At 36.9% G+C, this 17,849-nt stretch overlaps 1 protein-coding gene across 1 annotated transcript in view; it reads left to right on the top strand.

Moving 5' to 3' along the window:
- LOC130428235 (serine/Arginine-related protein 53-like) overlaps positions 1-17,849 on the top strand; it is a gene marked incomplete at its 5' end in the record, with an annotated part of 77,099 nt that overhangs the window by 17,150 nt on the left and 42,100 nt on the right. The window contains 2 exons of the mRNA XM_056756086.1: positions 3,485-3,521; positions 10,530-10,581. Of these exons, the coding sequence (XP_056612064.1) occupies positions 3,485-3,521; positions 10,530-10,581 (89 nt within the window). The remainder of the gene's footprint in view (positions 1-3,484; positions 3,522-10,529; positions 10,582-17,849) is intronic.

Here is a 17,849-nt window from a genome sequence, read left to right as displayed (position 1 = left end):
ACAAAGCATCTAAGATCAACAATCTTATCACATTTTTTCCACTATTTAAGAAAGTAGAATAACGCATTTAAGCCAAAGTTTGGCTGGGCGGTGGGATTAAAAGGATTTCATTTTTTCTCTTGATTAAAAATAATGCAAATTGTGAACAATGGGAAAAATACATTATGAGAAATATACACATGAATGAAATTGAAATGAATCATGTAAAAAAGATCACCTACATTGCTGTTCGAATTATACATGCACTGATTCTTATTTAAGATAAGAAAATGAAAGATAGTGTATGAGCCTAAAGTCACTAATGCACTGATCCAGTATACTGATCCATGTTCTGTTGACATTCACTTCAGACATAAACAACTGTGTTCATGTGAACCATATTGCACTTGTACCATGACATTATAAGTCAAGAGTTTGTATCCAAAATGAGATAACTCCGTTTTTTTAATTGTTCAAAAATCATGTTTTTTTTATTGTGCAGTCCACTTAATATCAATCAAACTGCAGTTGGATAGTTTTGATTTAAGCCGTAATAAAAAAAAAAACATATAACATAATAACTAAAAAAAAACACAATAAAAACATGATTCTCTCTCTCTCTTTCTGTCGCGCTATCGCTCTCGCTCTCTCTCTCTGTCGCTCTCTCTATTCGTTCGTCTGTGTCTCTCTATCTCTGTTCGTCCGTCTCTCTCTCTATTCGTTCGTCTGTGTCTCTACTCTCTGTTCGTCTGTCTCTCTCTCTCTCTCTCTCTCTCGCTCTCTCTCTGTTCGTCTGTGTCTCTCCCTCTCTCTCTGTTCGTCTCTCTCTCTCCCTCTCTCTGTTCGTCTCTCTCTCTCTCTCTCTCTCTGTCTGTTCGTCTCTCTCTCTCTCTCTCTCTCTCTCTCTCTCTCTCTCTCTCGCTCTCTCTCTGTTCGTCTGTGTCTCTCCCTCTCTCTCTGTTCGTCTCTCTCTCTCCCTCTCTCTGTTCGTCTCTCTCTCTCCCTCTCTGTCTGTTCGTCTCTCTCTCTCTCTCTCTCTGTCTCTCTCTCTCTCTCCCTCCCTCTCCCTCTATTCGGCTGTCTGTCTGTCTCTCTCTCTCTATTTGTCTCTCTCTCTCTCTCTCTCTCTGTCTCCCTTTCCGTCTCCCTCTCCCTCTCTCTCTCTGTCTGTTCGTCTCTCTCTCTCTCTCTCTCTCTCTGTCTCTCTCTCTCCCTCTCCCTCTATTCGGCTGTCTGTCTGTCTCTCTCTCTCTATTTGTCTCTCTCTCTGTCTCCCTTTCCGTCTCCCTCTCTTTCTCCCTCCCTCTCTCTCTCTCTCTGTCTGTTCGTCTTTCTCTCTCTCTCTCTCTCTCTCTCCCTCTCTCTGTCTCTCACTAGTGGCATGATTTTCCTCACTGACAGAATTGTACACTGTAAAGCAGCCTAACAACCCCTGACACATTTTCGATATTATTACATTAAACCAGAGTTGATTGATAATCTAATATTGGGCTGATGCAAACCATCAATCATGGCAAGTATATTAATTATTTAATATTGCGGCATAGTTCAGAAATAGTTTTGAGCATGTTCAGGGAGAACAAATTGACGGGGGGTTTAAAATCTGCGATCCCTCACTGCAAAAAACGTCATTCTTATGAAGCATTTTTGTCTTCTATTTAGTAAAAATATCTACACTTCTAAAATCAATATAGAATTACTTGACAAGACAAATATTTTTAGAATTAAGTAAGTTTGATTAAATAATCAAGTTTATTTTCACCACCCCATTGGCAGATTTTTTGGCTTGTTTGGAATTCTTAAATTTTTCCCCCTTTAAAGACACTAGATATCTTGGGTCACTTTTTTTGTCAAGAACGTGCATCTTGATTTAAGAATGTTTTGATATTTGTAGTACAAAACAAGGCGAAACAATAATGTCTATGTTGCAGCCCTTCACGTAAAGTATAGCGTCAGTAAAGAAAATCGAGTGAGGAAGGAGTGCGAACAAAATGAAGAGGTAAAAATGTACTTGCTGATGTCGATTCAATGCCGTTTTATATTGATTTGCCAATAACGTTGTCCTGTTTCTGCTTTCAGCAGCGTTGTGATACGGTTTGAAGGATCAAATTAAATTGGGGCCATTTTCAGCACAGAAATGTGCCGCAGAGACCGTCACCAACACAATTAGAAAATACAATCATGTACAAATAGACAGGGGTAGCAGGAGGGGATTTAAGTTATGAGGTGAAAAGAAAGAGACCGATCACAGTTTTCCTCGCCACTTGTGTGTAAAACCTTCCCGCTAATTGTTCTTCATTAAAGGATTAAGAAGCTTAACTCCGTAGAGTCAGTGCTCCATCCAGTTTATGTTTCTGGATAGGAATCCTGTTTGTGTTTATCATACGTAATATGATGAAATGCTGATAACATTCTGCAGATGTGGTCACGTTTTGATGCCTCGGTTACTGAGCTCTGTCTTCTCTGAGAAGAGACATTTTGTTTTAGGTTACAAACGTCTCTCTGTGTTCCACTGGTAAATCCTTCATCAGAAAGTTATCGATATTATCAGTATATTTACAGTTATACATTTAGAAGATGCTTTTCTTCACACTTACAGTACAGAGGTTTAGAGGAGAAAAGACTTTAATGTGAACAAATATGTAATTACTCACACTTTAGAATTGGGACCAATTCTCACTATCAAGTAAATATTAAATATTTAGTAATATTAACTCCTAATCACTCCTTGTAAGGTAGTGTTTAGGTGGAGGTGTCGGATAGGATTAAGGCATGTAGAATAAGACATTACTGTGGTTAATTATGAATTTTAATATAAAGTGTAACCAAAATATCATTTGGATGCTGCTAATTTACGATATTCTCTATTCAAATATATGTATAACCTGTGGTTGGTGCTTGTTTCTCACGCATAATTATGTTGTTTATTTTGTTTTGTTTTATCTCCTCTTCCAGCTATTTTTTTTACATGATTCCAGCTGGGCTGTTGACCATTGAAAAATGACATTTTCTGTAAGCTGGTAAAAAGAGGAATATACCATAAAAAATAAATTTTATAAAAAAACATTCTTTTTTTGTGTAAAATTATAGAAAATTGTTTTCCTGTAAAATAATAGGATTTATGGATATCTACTAAATAGTTTTCTCTATTTTTCTTGTCGATTTTTTTTTTTACTGTAATTTTATAGTTTTTGGCCGTATTTCAAAAGTAAAGTTCTGGCACCTGGGGTGCCCAAAATAAACTAAAATTACAAGGTTTTCCTGTAAAATTACAATTTTACAATACGAGGAAAATATGTTAAATATGTAATAATTCTCTAAATGCAGAAAAAGATTCATGTTTCCATATTTGCAGTGTAAATCTTAAAAAAAAAGAAATGTTCACCTTACTTTACACACAAAGCAAAATTCAATAAACATTAATAAAAATGAAATGTGTGAGGTGACAGTTAGTAAATGTGTTGACCAGTATTTTAATAATAAAAATTGTGTTCTTTCATTGCAGGGACAAAGGAAGCAACAAAGCTGGATTAGAACATCTGGTACGTCTTCAGTTTTCTCCTTTTAGTCTTTGCTTGATTTTCTTTATTTGCATCCAAGTTGATTGTTTATCAATTTCCCCTATTTCTCATTTGATATTATTGTGTAGTAGGAATGAAATGTGTGTTTACAAATACCAATGAGTTGTGCAGTTGAAAAATAAGCCAGTGGATTTGCAAACACGCTCACCTGTACATTTTTGTGTATGCGTGTCCCATGCAGTTTACAGTTTAATATCAAGCACACATTACCTCTAGACACATGTAGAAAGATCACAGTGTCTTCAATACGCTTTCTTCCTGTAATATCTCTGGGTGTAAGGTGTGCCTTTGGCCCTTGAAATGAGCCCGAGGGAGTGTTTAAAAATGTAACGTCCGACATTTCCTCCGTCTTTTTAATATGAGGTCAGAGGGCCGTGCACTGGAATAAAAGGGTGCTTTTTCCCTCCTGTAGTGGAAGGGAGGTTTCCACTTTTTTTCTTCGGGATGAATAATGGAGAGGGGTCACAGTGAGGTCCTGACTTTTTGAATGTACACCGACCTTCCCGAGCCATTACCGCTCAAAACTCTGAATATTAAAGACATGTCCAGCACTTTCCAGACCACTCTACACACCTGACCTCAATCCAGACCTCCATAATCAACTATATCATGCTTATATTCTGAAATCAGATCCTAATCACATAGTTCTTCTCATTTAGTTCCAAGATTGTTTGAAACTTTTCAAATCTTCCATTGTGACTATATAATCAATCAAGATTTTGTGAAATAAATGTGTTCATTGAAATAATATAGCTAGCTAAAGAACATTAGAAATAATTGTCATGAAATTATTTGCTATGTTCTGATAAAAAAAAAATTCTTTACTTTTTCCCGGAGCCCCACAATTCTGACCATGATTAGAAATGTAAGTCCCGTAGTTTTATCTAACATGCCTTTGTCTCTAATATAGTCTTTAATGCCTCTTGATAAAATCTCTGTACAACACAAATTCTGAACCTGGACTCATGAGAATTCGTATGTATTTTGCGTAAAGTTTTGTTCTATAAAAAACGCACATATATTTACGTTTGTACAAACACTAAAACGCAAAATACTGACGTATTTACAGCATCTTTACGCACAATAATGATGTCTTGATGACACATAAAACTTTTATCATTTACATATGAACAACTTTACAGACTCACAAAAGAATCCTTATGAATATCGTGGTCGTGGCATTAACATTTTATTATATTGAATTCATTATTTGTCATATCAATGGCTTAAAGTTGACTTGTAATGAAATAACATTTAGTTCTGTGTGATTTCTGCTGCCAACTCGTTTAGAAGAAACAATACTTTAAACTCTTCAAATAAATAACATTTCTGCAGTCATTACTTATCATGTTACATTTGCTTTGTTTGCCGTGGGACACAAATACTCCAGCATGCTGTGACTGACAGTAAAATACACCAAAAACATGAAATTATTACAAAAGGAATCAATTTTATTCGTTTATTATGTAATCCAAGTCTTAAGAATCCATTCGACTGGGAGGAACAGGAACAAATCCAAACATTTAATCTGCGATCTTCATCCCCAGAGCACGCAGCCACTGTTAGCAGCAATACTGCCGCTGATGCGCTCATTACAAATTCAAAATATATCGCTGGTGCCGTCAAGAAGTTTTACTTCGTCACCGATTGCGACATGCCGTCTTTCTGGCAATGTGTGTTTGAATGAGAAATGCGCGCTTTCACGGATTGGATCAGGATAATAATCTGAATGATATTTTTAGCGATAAACAACTTAAATTCTGCGAGGTGACTCACACAAAACTGTTGTATTAAACCGGAGAGGAGTCGTCATTTGGACTACTTTTGTTATTTTTGAAACAAATAATTAAAGTTTGTTTCGAAAATGAGATAACTCTATTTTTAAAATGTTATTATGATGTCGTGTTTTTATTGTGTTTTGTTGTGTAAGTTTGCTGTATTTTTTTTTAAGTTATTTTATCTTAAATCGAAACATACCAACTGCAGTTTGATTGATATTAATTGTAATGCACAATTAAAAACATGATTTTATCTCATTTTTGGAATTAACCTTTTCAAATGATTGTAATTATGTCTGTCATGTTTCTTTACATATTTTTAAGACATAGTTATGGTTAGGTTAAGAGGTAGAAGTAGGATCTGCGACCATAAAATATATTTTTAATGCTATATTGCTACAAAATTTTCGGTGTTTGTGTATGTATGTATGTATGTATATATATATACACTGCATACACACACACACATTGGTTTTCATCCATTGAGATGAGGCAGTAGCTCCAGTAAAATAGGCAGGTGTGTGATATGTTTGCCTATGATCAACTCCAAATTGCCAGAAAAATTTCCATAAGCGAATATTGAGCCTTGAATTTATTGTTGATTTGATAAAAGGTGTTAGATTACATGCCACTTGTCAGGCACCAGGTGATGAAATATTTTATTAGAATTCAAGCTGATGAACTGTAAATAAAAGCAGTCTCTTTTTTAGGTGTTTGTGCCCCCTGGTTTCCCTTAAATATTCACTCCTTCCCTAGTAAACGCCAGCCATAAACGGCTCCGAATTACAAGCTGTCTGGGTGTTCGGAAATTGTTTTCAGCCTGTAAAAGCAGCGTGCTGTTTTCTTCTGTTCTTCTTTATCTGTCTTTTTCTTCGAAAGATCTAAATCCCTGTTGCCAGGTATAAAAAACACACACGATACAAAAGACAATCATCCGGGCGGTGAGAAGACTTCATATTAGTGCATCACACTAGTTGAACTTCATGCATGTTTTATGTTTCTATTGTCGTTCTGGTATTTTATGTAAAAAAAAAATTGCCGGTGTGGATGTAACAATATCAAATCTCACCGTACGATAAAACCTCGGTGTAACGTCCACGCTACGGTATTTATTGCGTCGTTAAAAATGACTCGGAAACGTGTCATAAGCATATTTTCTTGATCCTTTAATCATAACTGCTGCTTAGAGGTATGAGTTATTGTTCAAGATGGGTCACATGACTGAAAAAATAAAAAATGATGGACCTTTCCAGAGGTCGCATCTATTATTTTTTATAACTTTCTCTGTGTTAGGCCCAGAAGACCGATCGTTTTATACAATCACTTAACCATGATATTATTGAGACAGTTTTGCGATATCACGATATCGATACGATCGGTACATCCCAATTCGCAGGTAATTGTTTTTGCTTTGCCAGTTTTGTATGAAACATTTTCATGTATTTTTTATTGTTGATCTTAGTGAAAGTTGTTGAGCGTAAACGCTCTGGCGATAGATATTTGGTGTTAAATTATAGATATCTTATCACGTCATCAAGTTGTTTGGCAGAACGAGTGAATATCAGGGGTTTGGAAATCAATAGAGTCCGGGCATCGCCTTCAGCGTTCATCTGAAGCTCCTGTTTTACGCTTTCACTCCTCCCTCCCTCTCTCGGGCTCTTTTGCCGATAACAGTTTGCCTTCTGTCAGCTAAATGAAAGCAGAGGAGCTATGCGAATATCATTTGAGAACTGATTAACATGCTTATTACACTAATGATTTCATCAGATCGGACATGTCTCGGGGTGCAGGGGATGTTTGCCACGGGCCTTTGTCTGCCTCTCTTTAATCAGACCCAAAATCTGCTCAGACAAAGTGTAATTGCGTGAAAAACCCAATGCCAGGTTTTGAGATCCCAGCCTTTTATCTCTTGGATTATCTCTGTTTTGGATAGGTCAGGCAACTGGAACGTACCAAAAAATTAAAAACAACAAAATAAAACCCAAATTCTTTTCAAACGAAAGCGTTGTTACATTAAGTCCGAGACCCTTCTATATCGAGTCGAGTGAAATGGTCCTTTACCGCATATACGCATAATCTAAATGGTATCTCCAAATGTCAAGGGCATAAAGGAAATTAAATCGGAAAGTGCAGATAGAGCAAAGGCGATTGTATCTCCTGATGATTGCAGTTTTGATAGGTATTTCGGTGAATTTCATTTTCTCGGGATGGCGAGGAGATGAGTTAGCTGGCACATTTTCTCATTTTTCTTCTATATGATTTATGTGTGTTGAGTGTAGACCCAACCCTCAGTCCCCCCCGCGCCCCCCCCCCCCACACGCGCGCATTTACGAGTACATAAACGCGTGTGTCAAACCGTTCAATTAATGCAACTGCTTTCCATTCTAGCCTCGCTCGCGTGTGGGTTTCTTTCTGTGGATTGTGTGTTTGAAGGAGAGAGTGGCAGCGGTTAAACCTCTGCTGTCATCACTCAAGCTTGTTTACATTTTAAATACATAATGAAATCTCGTCGGCAATAATGAAGGAAATAAAAGTTTGGGAAATTGTAAAACCGGCGAAGTTTGAGAAATGAGCGCGAGACAGCTAAATAACATTTTGGAGCAGGAAAGCTTATTATTATGCAGCGGCAATGCCTGCTGGAGACACGAAGATGAACAGCCTTCGCTTTCCCAAATGCTGTTAGCGCCATCTTGAAGTATGGCACATTGTAAAAAGGCCTCAGATTCCGTATCGAGATTATATATAAAATAGTATATCCATACACAACATTATGTTTTATAGACGCTCAACCCAGGCCTCCTGATATGCAGGATTTGTTATAAATATATAAATAAACTTATTGCACTGGAGCCCATCTCTGCCCTGATCTTATAGACCCAGATATTAAAAAACAGAATATTGCATTTTCTAAAGGAAATATTTATTTATTTACTTATTTTGGTTAAAGAGAAGGGCAGTGGTTGGAAAAAAAATGTAACAAATAAAAAATTGTTATTGAGGTTGAAGAAGTCCAATGAGATGTGAAATGTGCTTGTAATGCATGCACTCCGCTGTGAGTTTATTGTTGCTTTATTTAGATGAAAAAACAGTTACAACTTTTCTCGTTTCCACAATACCTCCTTAGGAAAAAGCAATATATAAGAGATATTGATAAAGGGGTCGGCTGAAAGAATAACCTGTCACTGTGAAGATCCAAGTGATATTTGGTAATGTTATAATTTTACATACCAATATTGCCACTGTATTGTGTTATTTAAAAATTATTTCTTATTTTAAGTATTGCTTTGTATCTTGTCGTTTTACCGACACTGTAACTAAGTCCACACAGCAGTTTATAAAGCACTAAAGTGAAGAAAAATAACCCTTTGCAACCTGGCATTCAACATTTTACTCATACACTTGATAACCCACATTAGCTATATGCTCAGTAATAATAAATATATTACTTGTTTTCAGGGCCGTCCCAGGCATGGGACGCGGGGCCCGAGCTGGCTGGTGTTTTTATTGTCTTGATATCAAATATTGTATATGATATTAAGTGCAACTACAGTACAGTTTCATTGGTCAAATACTCAAAAAGAACTTCAGTGTGCAAAGTCAGTAGTATACATTCAGATACATTTGCATTTTTGTGAGGGGAAAAAATCTGCTAAATTAATCCTCATCATATTTCAGAATCAAGTACGAGTACAACAAATAAAGTGTGTGCGAAAACAACACAAATCAAACTTGTAAAATATATCAGTGCAATAAGCTTATTTTAGAGGTTTTTCTCATAAATTTATTTAAAAAACACAATGTAAACTTGAGATTACTGTGAGGGTTGTTAGGGCTGGGTTTTGAAAACCATTTTTGAAACCATTTTGGCGATTCAATTAGATTCTTATTTGTACGTTTTCCATTTCGAGTCCATTCAATATCGATCAGTTATCAGTATTTCATTTAAATACTAGTTTTGCAGACATGGAATCCATATTTAAATATATAGGCTGGTAACCCAAACCCCCCTACTCAGCTAAATGAATGAAATACAAACTCAAGTTAATAGTATAGCCCACACAATTGTTTTGAACTACTTTTTACTTTGAGTAACCAAACAATACTGTAAAATACAAATTGTAAACGTGCAACATTGAAATCATGAACAACTTGACAAAACGATTTAAAAATTCAACTTGAAAATGTTGCCATCCTCTGGACGAGAGGTGAAATACAGATAATATTCTCTGAGGATTTCCCGATGTATATTGTCTCTTTAAATTGAAGATCGATTAAAATCGAAGAATACTTTTTTCTACCCAGCCCTTATAGCTTTGGAAGCTAACGAATGTGCATGTGTGCGTAACGGAGACGGCTGTGGCTTAGCCATACAGTGCGTGCGCTCCAAGTGCTGCCAAAACAGTCGCTAGTCGGTGCCCGAATCGATATCCCACCGTACAGGACAGCCCGGTTTAAAATAATGTACAGTCACTGGCACGCGTCATCCTTTTCTTCCGATCTTGCCTCTTATTGGTTCACTTTTTGCATGATAAGTGCGTTCAACGGAAACACGCAAGCATTTGCCGTTAAAAACAAACAACAATAGCAAATTAAAATGATCCTGCATCAGAGAACTTAATGCAGAGAACAAAATGGATGTTTGTAGTTGTTTAAGATCACGAATACCCTTAAGAAAGTGTACCTTATGCATCAGACATTCAGTCAATCGTGGGCGTATGAGATTACCTAAGAAACAGCAGAGAATCAGTTTTCTATTAAAATGGTCATCATATTTCTCCACTCTCACCTGAGAGGACATTTTTAAAGTGTTATATATTTCAAGTTTGATCAATCAAATTTATGCTGTGAGAGACATTTTTCGAAAAGAAGAGCCAGGCTTTCATCCTATTAACATTCTCTTTCTGTGATGTCATACACCATCACAGGACAAACACACGACAGCTTTTAAGCTTTTCGTGCTGGTCATTCTTTTTCTTGGATGTTAAAAGGGGAAAATCTAACAGTGAAGATATCAAAAGTGGCGTTTAAAGTCCTCATGCGTGTTTACATCGTTTGTTTGACTGAAGATGTGATTGTGTCAAAAAAGTGCTCAAACCTTTTTTTACCCTGCATCTAATGTTCATACCTTTAAATGTTTCTTATTCAATAAGAAGTGTTAAGCAGTTTGTGATAACTTTTACTCTCATTTCAGACACCTGCGGAACATGCCAAATCACGACTCCAGCTTGTACTTCAAGCGGCAGGTAAGGCTTAACCTTTATTCTAATGCGTTCAAAATCACCATGTAACTGAAGAGCTTAAAGTCCCTGTGAAGCGGAAGTTAGGATCGTTTCAATTTCCATATTTTGACACATTTTCGAGTGAAATGGAATTTAGAATGAGAAAAATAGTGGGCGTGGCTTTCGTCTGTCTCTGCGATTTGATTGGATGTATAAAAACAGCCGTTGCGTTTTGAAATGGAACTGGTAGCAGACTGACGGTTAAAGGGGAGGAGCTAACGGATGCTCTGCCCAAGCCGTCTAACACACGTCATTTAAGATAGATAGTCATTACAGGACGGAAGAGCATTTTCAAATTTTAACTGAAGATTATGAGGGCACGTGATTTTAGAAAGAGAATGACCCATATTGACAAACTATTTACAATAAATGCTGCAATATTTCATGAAAAAATAGCATTGTGATTTCACTGGGACTTTGAAGTGGCCGTAGTCAGATAGTTTGTGCGTTTCTCATGTTAATCTTGAGTACTTTCAGAACAGTATCGTACCCTTCAAATGTCAGTAGAGTCTTTAGTTTGATCACATATATAAAAGACAGACATATGACTCAGTTTCACTTACCGTGTGCGGTTCATGTCCGGCATCTTTTAATGCCGGGACCACTCCATCTATCTGTTTCAAAATGCCAAAATTGCGCAACCTCTAATTGTAGAAACTGCTGTGATATAAATATCAATAAATTTCCCTTTTACAGGTGAAGAATGTATCTATTATATAGCTAGCAATTCAAACACTTTACACTTAACTATCAGGGGAGTATGCAGGAGTTGAGCGACAACCAAGGTCCAGAAACCGAGTTTGTACCAAACAAAAACAATGTGACTCTCTTGATCTCCATATGAATGAATGAGGCATTTATATAGCGCTGTATTGGTCTACACCCAAAGCGCTTTACAAACATATGAGAGGGGTCTCTCCTCACCCACCACCAGTGTATGTTTATTTAAGGACGTTTGACTGCACATTAGATTACAAAAGCTACAATCATGTGTCTTTTGATGTTAATCAGTGAAGAAAGTAAACATGGTCACCTGATAATTTTGTACAAATATTACCTGATTAAAATAAAATCTATCTTTCATGAAAGAGCATTTAGGTTTGGAATGACATATAGGCGAGTGGGTGATACAGAGTTTCCATTTTTGGGGAACAATCCCTTTGACTTTTCGAGTAGCTACAGACATAGACATCAAATTACAAAACTTGCAGACGCTTTGGGTTTTTTCATTAAAAATAGGTCAGATTTAAATAAATAATATAGAAACAGAATTTAAGAACGAGAATTCATTTGAAAGTGGTGCATTTGAAATACTGTTTTTGCAAATAATATTTGAATGTTATTATTTGAATTTTTTTATAATTTATTTTAACAAATGCTTTAATTAAATTTTGTATTCAAAGCCTCAAGCTTTAGCATGAACTGAAGGTCTGGTCATGTATTTGTCTCGTAAAACACGTAAATTATGTTTTCTGCGTTTTGTAATATAGAAAAAAAATAAAATTTATAACCAATTGAATAAGTATATAAACGTATAAGACATAAACATATAAAACATAATTAAGAATAATAAAAAGACAATATGAACACAAATGTATGTCTGTAATCTCTAGTCATTATTTCATCATTTCTCAGAAAACACACACGCACACACACACAAACGCTCATGTTTTGCTTAAAATAGTTTGCTTAAAAGTTTGTTAGGTTAACTTTGAAGTCGCCCTGTGGTGAAAATGTAGTCTCTATGTGTCTTTTTAATATGTTGAGACTATGTTAAACACAACAGAGAGGTTTAATGGAAGCTAGAGACTGGCGTTCTCTCCATCTTGTGTTCATTTCCTGTGACTGGCACAGAGCTTACTTGAGTTATTGGTGTTTATGTTACAGTCACTGCTCTATGATCATTGCACACATGACCTCTGCTACGTTATTCATTTATAATAATATTGTATTGTATACTAATTGTATCAAATAAACAATTTGTTTGATTTTATTGTATGTTAAAGATGAGGTAACACATGCAGTTTCTGCCAATCTCATATTAATCTTGAGTATCTCAAGAGTATTAGTTTGAGCAAATTTACAGAAGACAGATACAGCTGTACGATTATTTCCGGAAAAAAATACTAGCGTCTGAAGTATTCGCAATACATCATTGCATTGATTCATTATACTTTGTATTGTTTTTATTATGCAAGTATATGCCGATTGCCAACAAAACACAGACACATGACTTAGTTTCACTGACACAGTTTCACCGACATCTTTTAGTGCTGGGACCGCGCCATCCATCAGTTTCTTGTGTCTTTCTATGCCGCGGCACTACTCAAACATAATTTTTCTATATAAACACGCGCTAAAGAGAGGCGTTTGGATGTTTGCGTGCGTCTCGCGCATCTCGCGGCTGAACAGCAGCACAATTGTAGCAATTTCAAGTATTTATTATGTTATATTAAGTATAAACATTTTCTAACAACGATCGTGTTCCCCTCATATCTGCTCCATATAAGCATATAATATAATTTGATTTTAGTTTGAACCGTTGGACCGTCTATGCGGTAGCTTTACTCCCACATATCTAATTTAAGCCTTTGTTTTATGATAAAAAAATATGATTTCAGGAAATCATGAAGCCATTGAGACTATGTATAACATAACAGACATCACAAGCATGTTGTAATGGTACAATTGTTACTATTTTGTTTTCAACTATTCAACCATTAATTTCTGGATGGATGCTCCTGACTCTTGAAGTTGGGAGCGCCAGTGCTTGTTCTCTATTTATTTGCTTAAATATGATGTATGCAAGTTAGCTTCGCATGCTATTCAGCTGTTAAAGAAGTCTTAAATTTGCAGTTATTATAGGGGATATAAAAGTGCATTTTAAGTCAATCAAGAGCACTATTTCCTCTCTCAATCAGTACAAAATGTGATTAAAAAACCGGTTTAAATCTGGAAAACACTGTTATATAAATATTTGGTCATACCGCCCAGCAATACTAAGAACTCTTATTACGAAACGGGAATCCATGTTCGAAACAAACTTGTACAAACCATGGCGGAGTGAATCGAGACAGAAATACTGCGTCATACATTCAACACGACCATGTTAACCATGAGAAGACAGCACATTTAAGAGTGTAAAGAAGTCAGAATGCATTAAATAGGATGTTTCCTCCGCTTTCATTTGATAAAATAAACAGTTTGACGAATGGGTCGTGTAACTTTGTCACAGTTAAGTTTAGTCAAGTAACTGTTCTTCTACTGGCAACCCAAAATAAGACTGTAGAATCGTGCCAGCCTATTTAATTTACTTGTTACGTATTTTGCTTGTTATCAGAAATAATCTACATGAGCTCTGTTCTTTGCAGTTGTGTACCGGAAGTTAAGTTTGGGCCACAAAAGCGTTTGTTGCCTTGAAACCGTCCATAGTAAAGATAATATCGCTCCTGTGTTTGTGTATAACCACCACTGACTCTTTCTAGGCATAGCTCTGCCTGTGCTCTTTTTTACTATCACATTTATTGATTCAAAATCAAACACATCAGCTTAAATAATTGAAAGATAATAAATGCGCAGGAGGAGGACTGACCTCTCTATATTTTCTCACCCTTTGTGTCTGTAATAGAACAGATGTTGGTCGTTTTGGAATGGTAATGTTCTCTGACTGAGATCTGTGCTATGCTGTAAGCCCCCGTTCCTCTGTACGCCCGCCAATCGCTTCTTTCCAGCTTTTTCTATTCCTCGCTTTCCTTTCTCGTCAAAATCTCCTGAGATCTCTAAATCCTGCCCCAGCGCTCCGTGCTAAGCTGCCCCCACCTCCTGTCCATGTGTGGGAGTGTGTGTGTGTGGAGCAGATCATCCTCACGTAAGCTGCTCACACTCAATAGTAGAGGGGACATGGGAGACCTGTAATGAGGTCCCTTCTCTCACTCTTTTCCTTTTATACGGGTGCCTCGTCCTCCAGGGTCCCTGACCCCCCGCAGACAGCCCCTCTAAGCGCTTACATCATTGTATTGATTTGCTTGCCTTTCTACCTAAATCCACTCCCAGTAATATAATTTTGACCACATTAAGGGGCGATTCACATTTCACGTCTTTTGCGTGCGCAAGTTCGTTATTTTAAATGTGCACACACGGAAGGCGCTCGTGCGCAAATAGTAAGCGATAATGTGCCTCGCCGCTGCATCGAGATGGAAATATTTTAACTTTTCAGAGTGCCGAGCGTGCACAGCTGGTCTACTGACAGTGGAGCGGTTCCCACAGTGTTTTATGTGCTCCTAATGCTGGGTTCACACCAAACGCGGAGTACATTACATACAATGCAAAGACGAGAATAGATGCAAACTTGTTGCAGGCGATGCGAATGATGCGAATCATTGGGTGTGATTGCTGCAGACGGCCGTCAATCTAGTCTTCCTTGCCAGATGAAAATATTTGAACCCAGCATAAAGCATTTTCTGGTTTTCAGAAAGGTTTCAGAGTTAGGTCTTTCAGCAATCAGATTCTTGCTCAAAATCCATATAGACACACCCATATATCACAGAAGTTTTGTTTATTGCTTATGTAGAAAAGAGGAAATTAAACAATCTTTTAAGGTCCTAAATTGTCCAACATTCCAGATTTGGTTTTATTTGGTTAAGAAAAAAAAGAACTGGAAACCCAAAATACATTTGTGCCGAATACAGGTTATACTATTTATCCAGCCCGGTTATCAAAAATACACGTTAACTTAAACTGAGCTAAATAAATGAAGAAATGAATTCAATTTCAAAATCATGTTTTTTTATAATGTTATCATGTTTTTATTGTGTTAGTTAGATGTATATATTAAGTTATTACAGCTTAAATCAAAACAAACCAACTGCAGTTTGACTGATATTAATTGAAATGCACAATAACAGTTATCTCTTTTCGGAAATAAACTTTTCAAATGCTGTAAATATTTAATTTCATTCTTCTTGTTAACTAATAATGGTTAGTGAATGTGAAACAATATATAAAAAACCATATGAACTTTTTAACATCAGTTTTTGACACTTTTCTCTTACTTTTCTATCTTATGCTGTCAAACAATGTTCTTACTTTTGTTGTTGAGCAGATGCTGGTATTTTCAAAGTACATTAAAACCTAAGTACCAACATCTGTTTGTGTTCCTCGTTGAATGGTCCTCGTCGGTCACTTTGAATGACCCACCGTCATGCTAGGGAAGCATCAATTGGTCATTTTTTGCTCTTCTGTGATTTGTTGCTGGGTTTGTAATGGTACTCGACAGTCCCCTGGTGAGAGAGAGCAGAACATGAACACTGAAAGCTTGGGGATTTAGCATCACTAAAGGGAGTCGCTCGTGCAGCTTGTGAATTGTCTGAATTTTGCTGTTAGAAAGTAACAGAAGTTTAGACTGTCGTAGCAGATGTGAGGCCAGCAGACCACATACACCGCGGGGGTGTCACCTTTCTCTTTCCTTATATATACGCACACACACTTCAGCTGGAATTTATAGGCTGAAGTTGAGTCTGTTGTTTTGAGACAGACCCATATTCTGAAACAGAAACATATTTATTCCCTCTCTTTTTTTGACATTAGTTACCATGATCTGCTTTATTTCACATTGTCTTTCTCAGTGGACACCCACTCAATCTGGAGAAGAATATGTGGCCTTGATGTGGTCTCCAACATCTGTTCTAATGTTAGTGCCAGGGGTCATTTACAGGTATTGACAAACTATTATAATGTACAGCCCTTCGGCGCGGTTTGCTTTATAACATCGAACATGTTGTTCCGAGTTAATCCATCGAAATCTTAATCCAGCGAGTTGTGCGCGAGGAGTCGGACACAACTGCAGTTTGCGGGTTCAAGAAGAGAGGGGTTTCTCTTAGCTGTTGACAGATTTCAAACAGCATCTGTTGAGCTTTTGAAACCAAACCTTGTACACTCGCACCCAACCGGAATAATTTCTTCTCCTGCTCCCGTCTCTCTCCTCCTCTGTGGTCTTGGTTTTTAAAACCACCTGGTGATCTGCCGTTTATATCTCTCCATCTTGCCTTCTACTTCCGCAGGCTCAACGCGCACATTTGCATAACAGAAAAAGGAGAACATTTTCATCGTGCGGTTTCCATCATTTCTTCAACATATGGTGTAAATGATTTTGATGCAAATATATGCACTAATTATTTGCAGACGGATTTCAAACGCGCCCGTCACTGTAGCCAAATGAAAGGAAATTTGCAGGCACCTTACGTTTTGCTAACCATTTAAGTATCTTTGCGAAGTAATTTAATTAGTTTGGTGTCTACTTTCTGGGGTTTATAAGGTAGTTTGAGTATATCAAATGGAGTTTTGCCGCGAGAACTGTTGATTTCTGTGACATCAGCGGTGTTTATTTACTCATGACCTACCGGTTGCAGTCATTGGTTTGACTTGGACTGTGTCAAGTTTCACCTTAAAGGGACAGTTCACCAAAAAATGAAAGTTCTGTCATCATTTACTCACAATCGAGTTGTTCCAAATCTGTATGTGTTTCTTTTTCTGATGAACACAGAGGAAGATATTTGGAAGAATGCTTATAACCAAACAGATTTTGACCCCCATTGATTCCTATAGTAGGAAAACAATACTTGGTTTTGGTTCTGTGGACCCCCCAAAAAAAGAAAATATTGTTTGAAGAAAATAAAACAGCGAATAGTTCTGGGGCACCTTTGACCACCGTTGTATTTTTTCCGAATTCCTACTATGGGAGTCAAGATATGTTTGGTCATAAGCATTCTTCCAAATATCTTTCTCTGTGTTTTATACGTTTCATTTATACAGATTTGGAATAAGTCGAAGGAGAGTAAATGACGACAGAATTCCCTTTAAATAACGTGTTACCCATTTTTCTGTAAGCTCATTAGGTTTGAAGCTTTGCTTTCACATTTTAACTACTCCGCCCATTACAGAAATATGTTTTTGATTAAACAGCCAAAGACTCAGAGCGTACTGTATCTGTTATGATGGTGGGCAGGACATGCTGATGGCGAGTTGCGAATGATGAAACCAGACTAGTCGCTCAAGCCACTTTTGGTTGTTGACAGTTTCACTGACAGCCCAAACTAGCACCCCCACTGACTTGGGTTCGTAAGTTTGAGTGTAATGTGAGGCAATAGTGAAAAACAACTTTGACATTGGCACGCGTTATCACATTATCTCTCTCATGCCCCTGGCTCATTTAGTAAACATTTTAAAATACACTT

The sequence above is a fragment of the Triplophysa dalaica genome, chromosome 9 (assembly GCF_015846415.1).
Source record: "Triplophysa dalaica isolate WHDGS20190420 chromosome 9, ASM1584641v1, whole genome shotgun sequence".
NCBI lineage: Eukaryota > Metazoa > Chordata > Actinopteri > Cypriniformes > Nemacheilidae > Triplophysa > Triplophysa dalaica.
The sequence above is the reverse complement of the archived record's forward strand: the minus strand, read 5'-3'. Positions and strand labels throughout refer to the sequence as shown.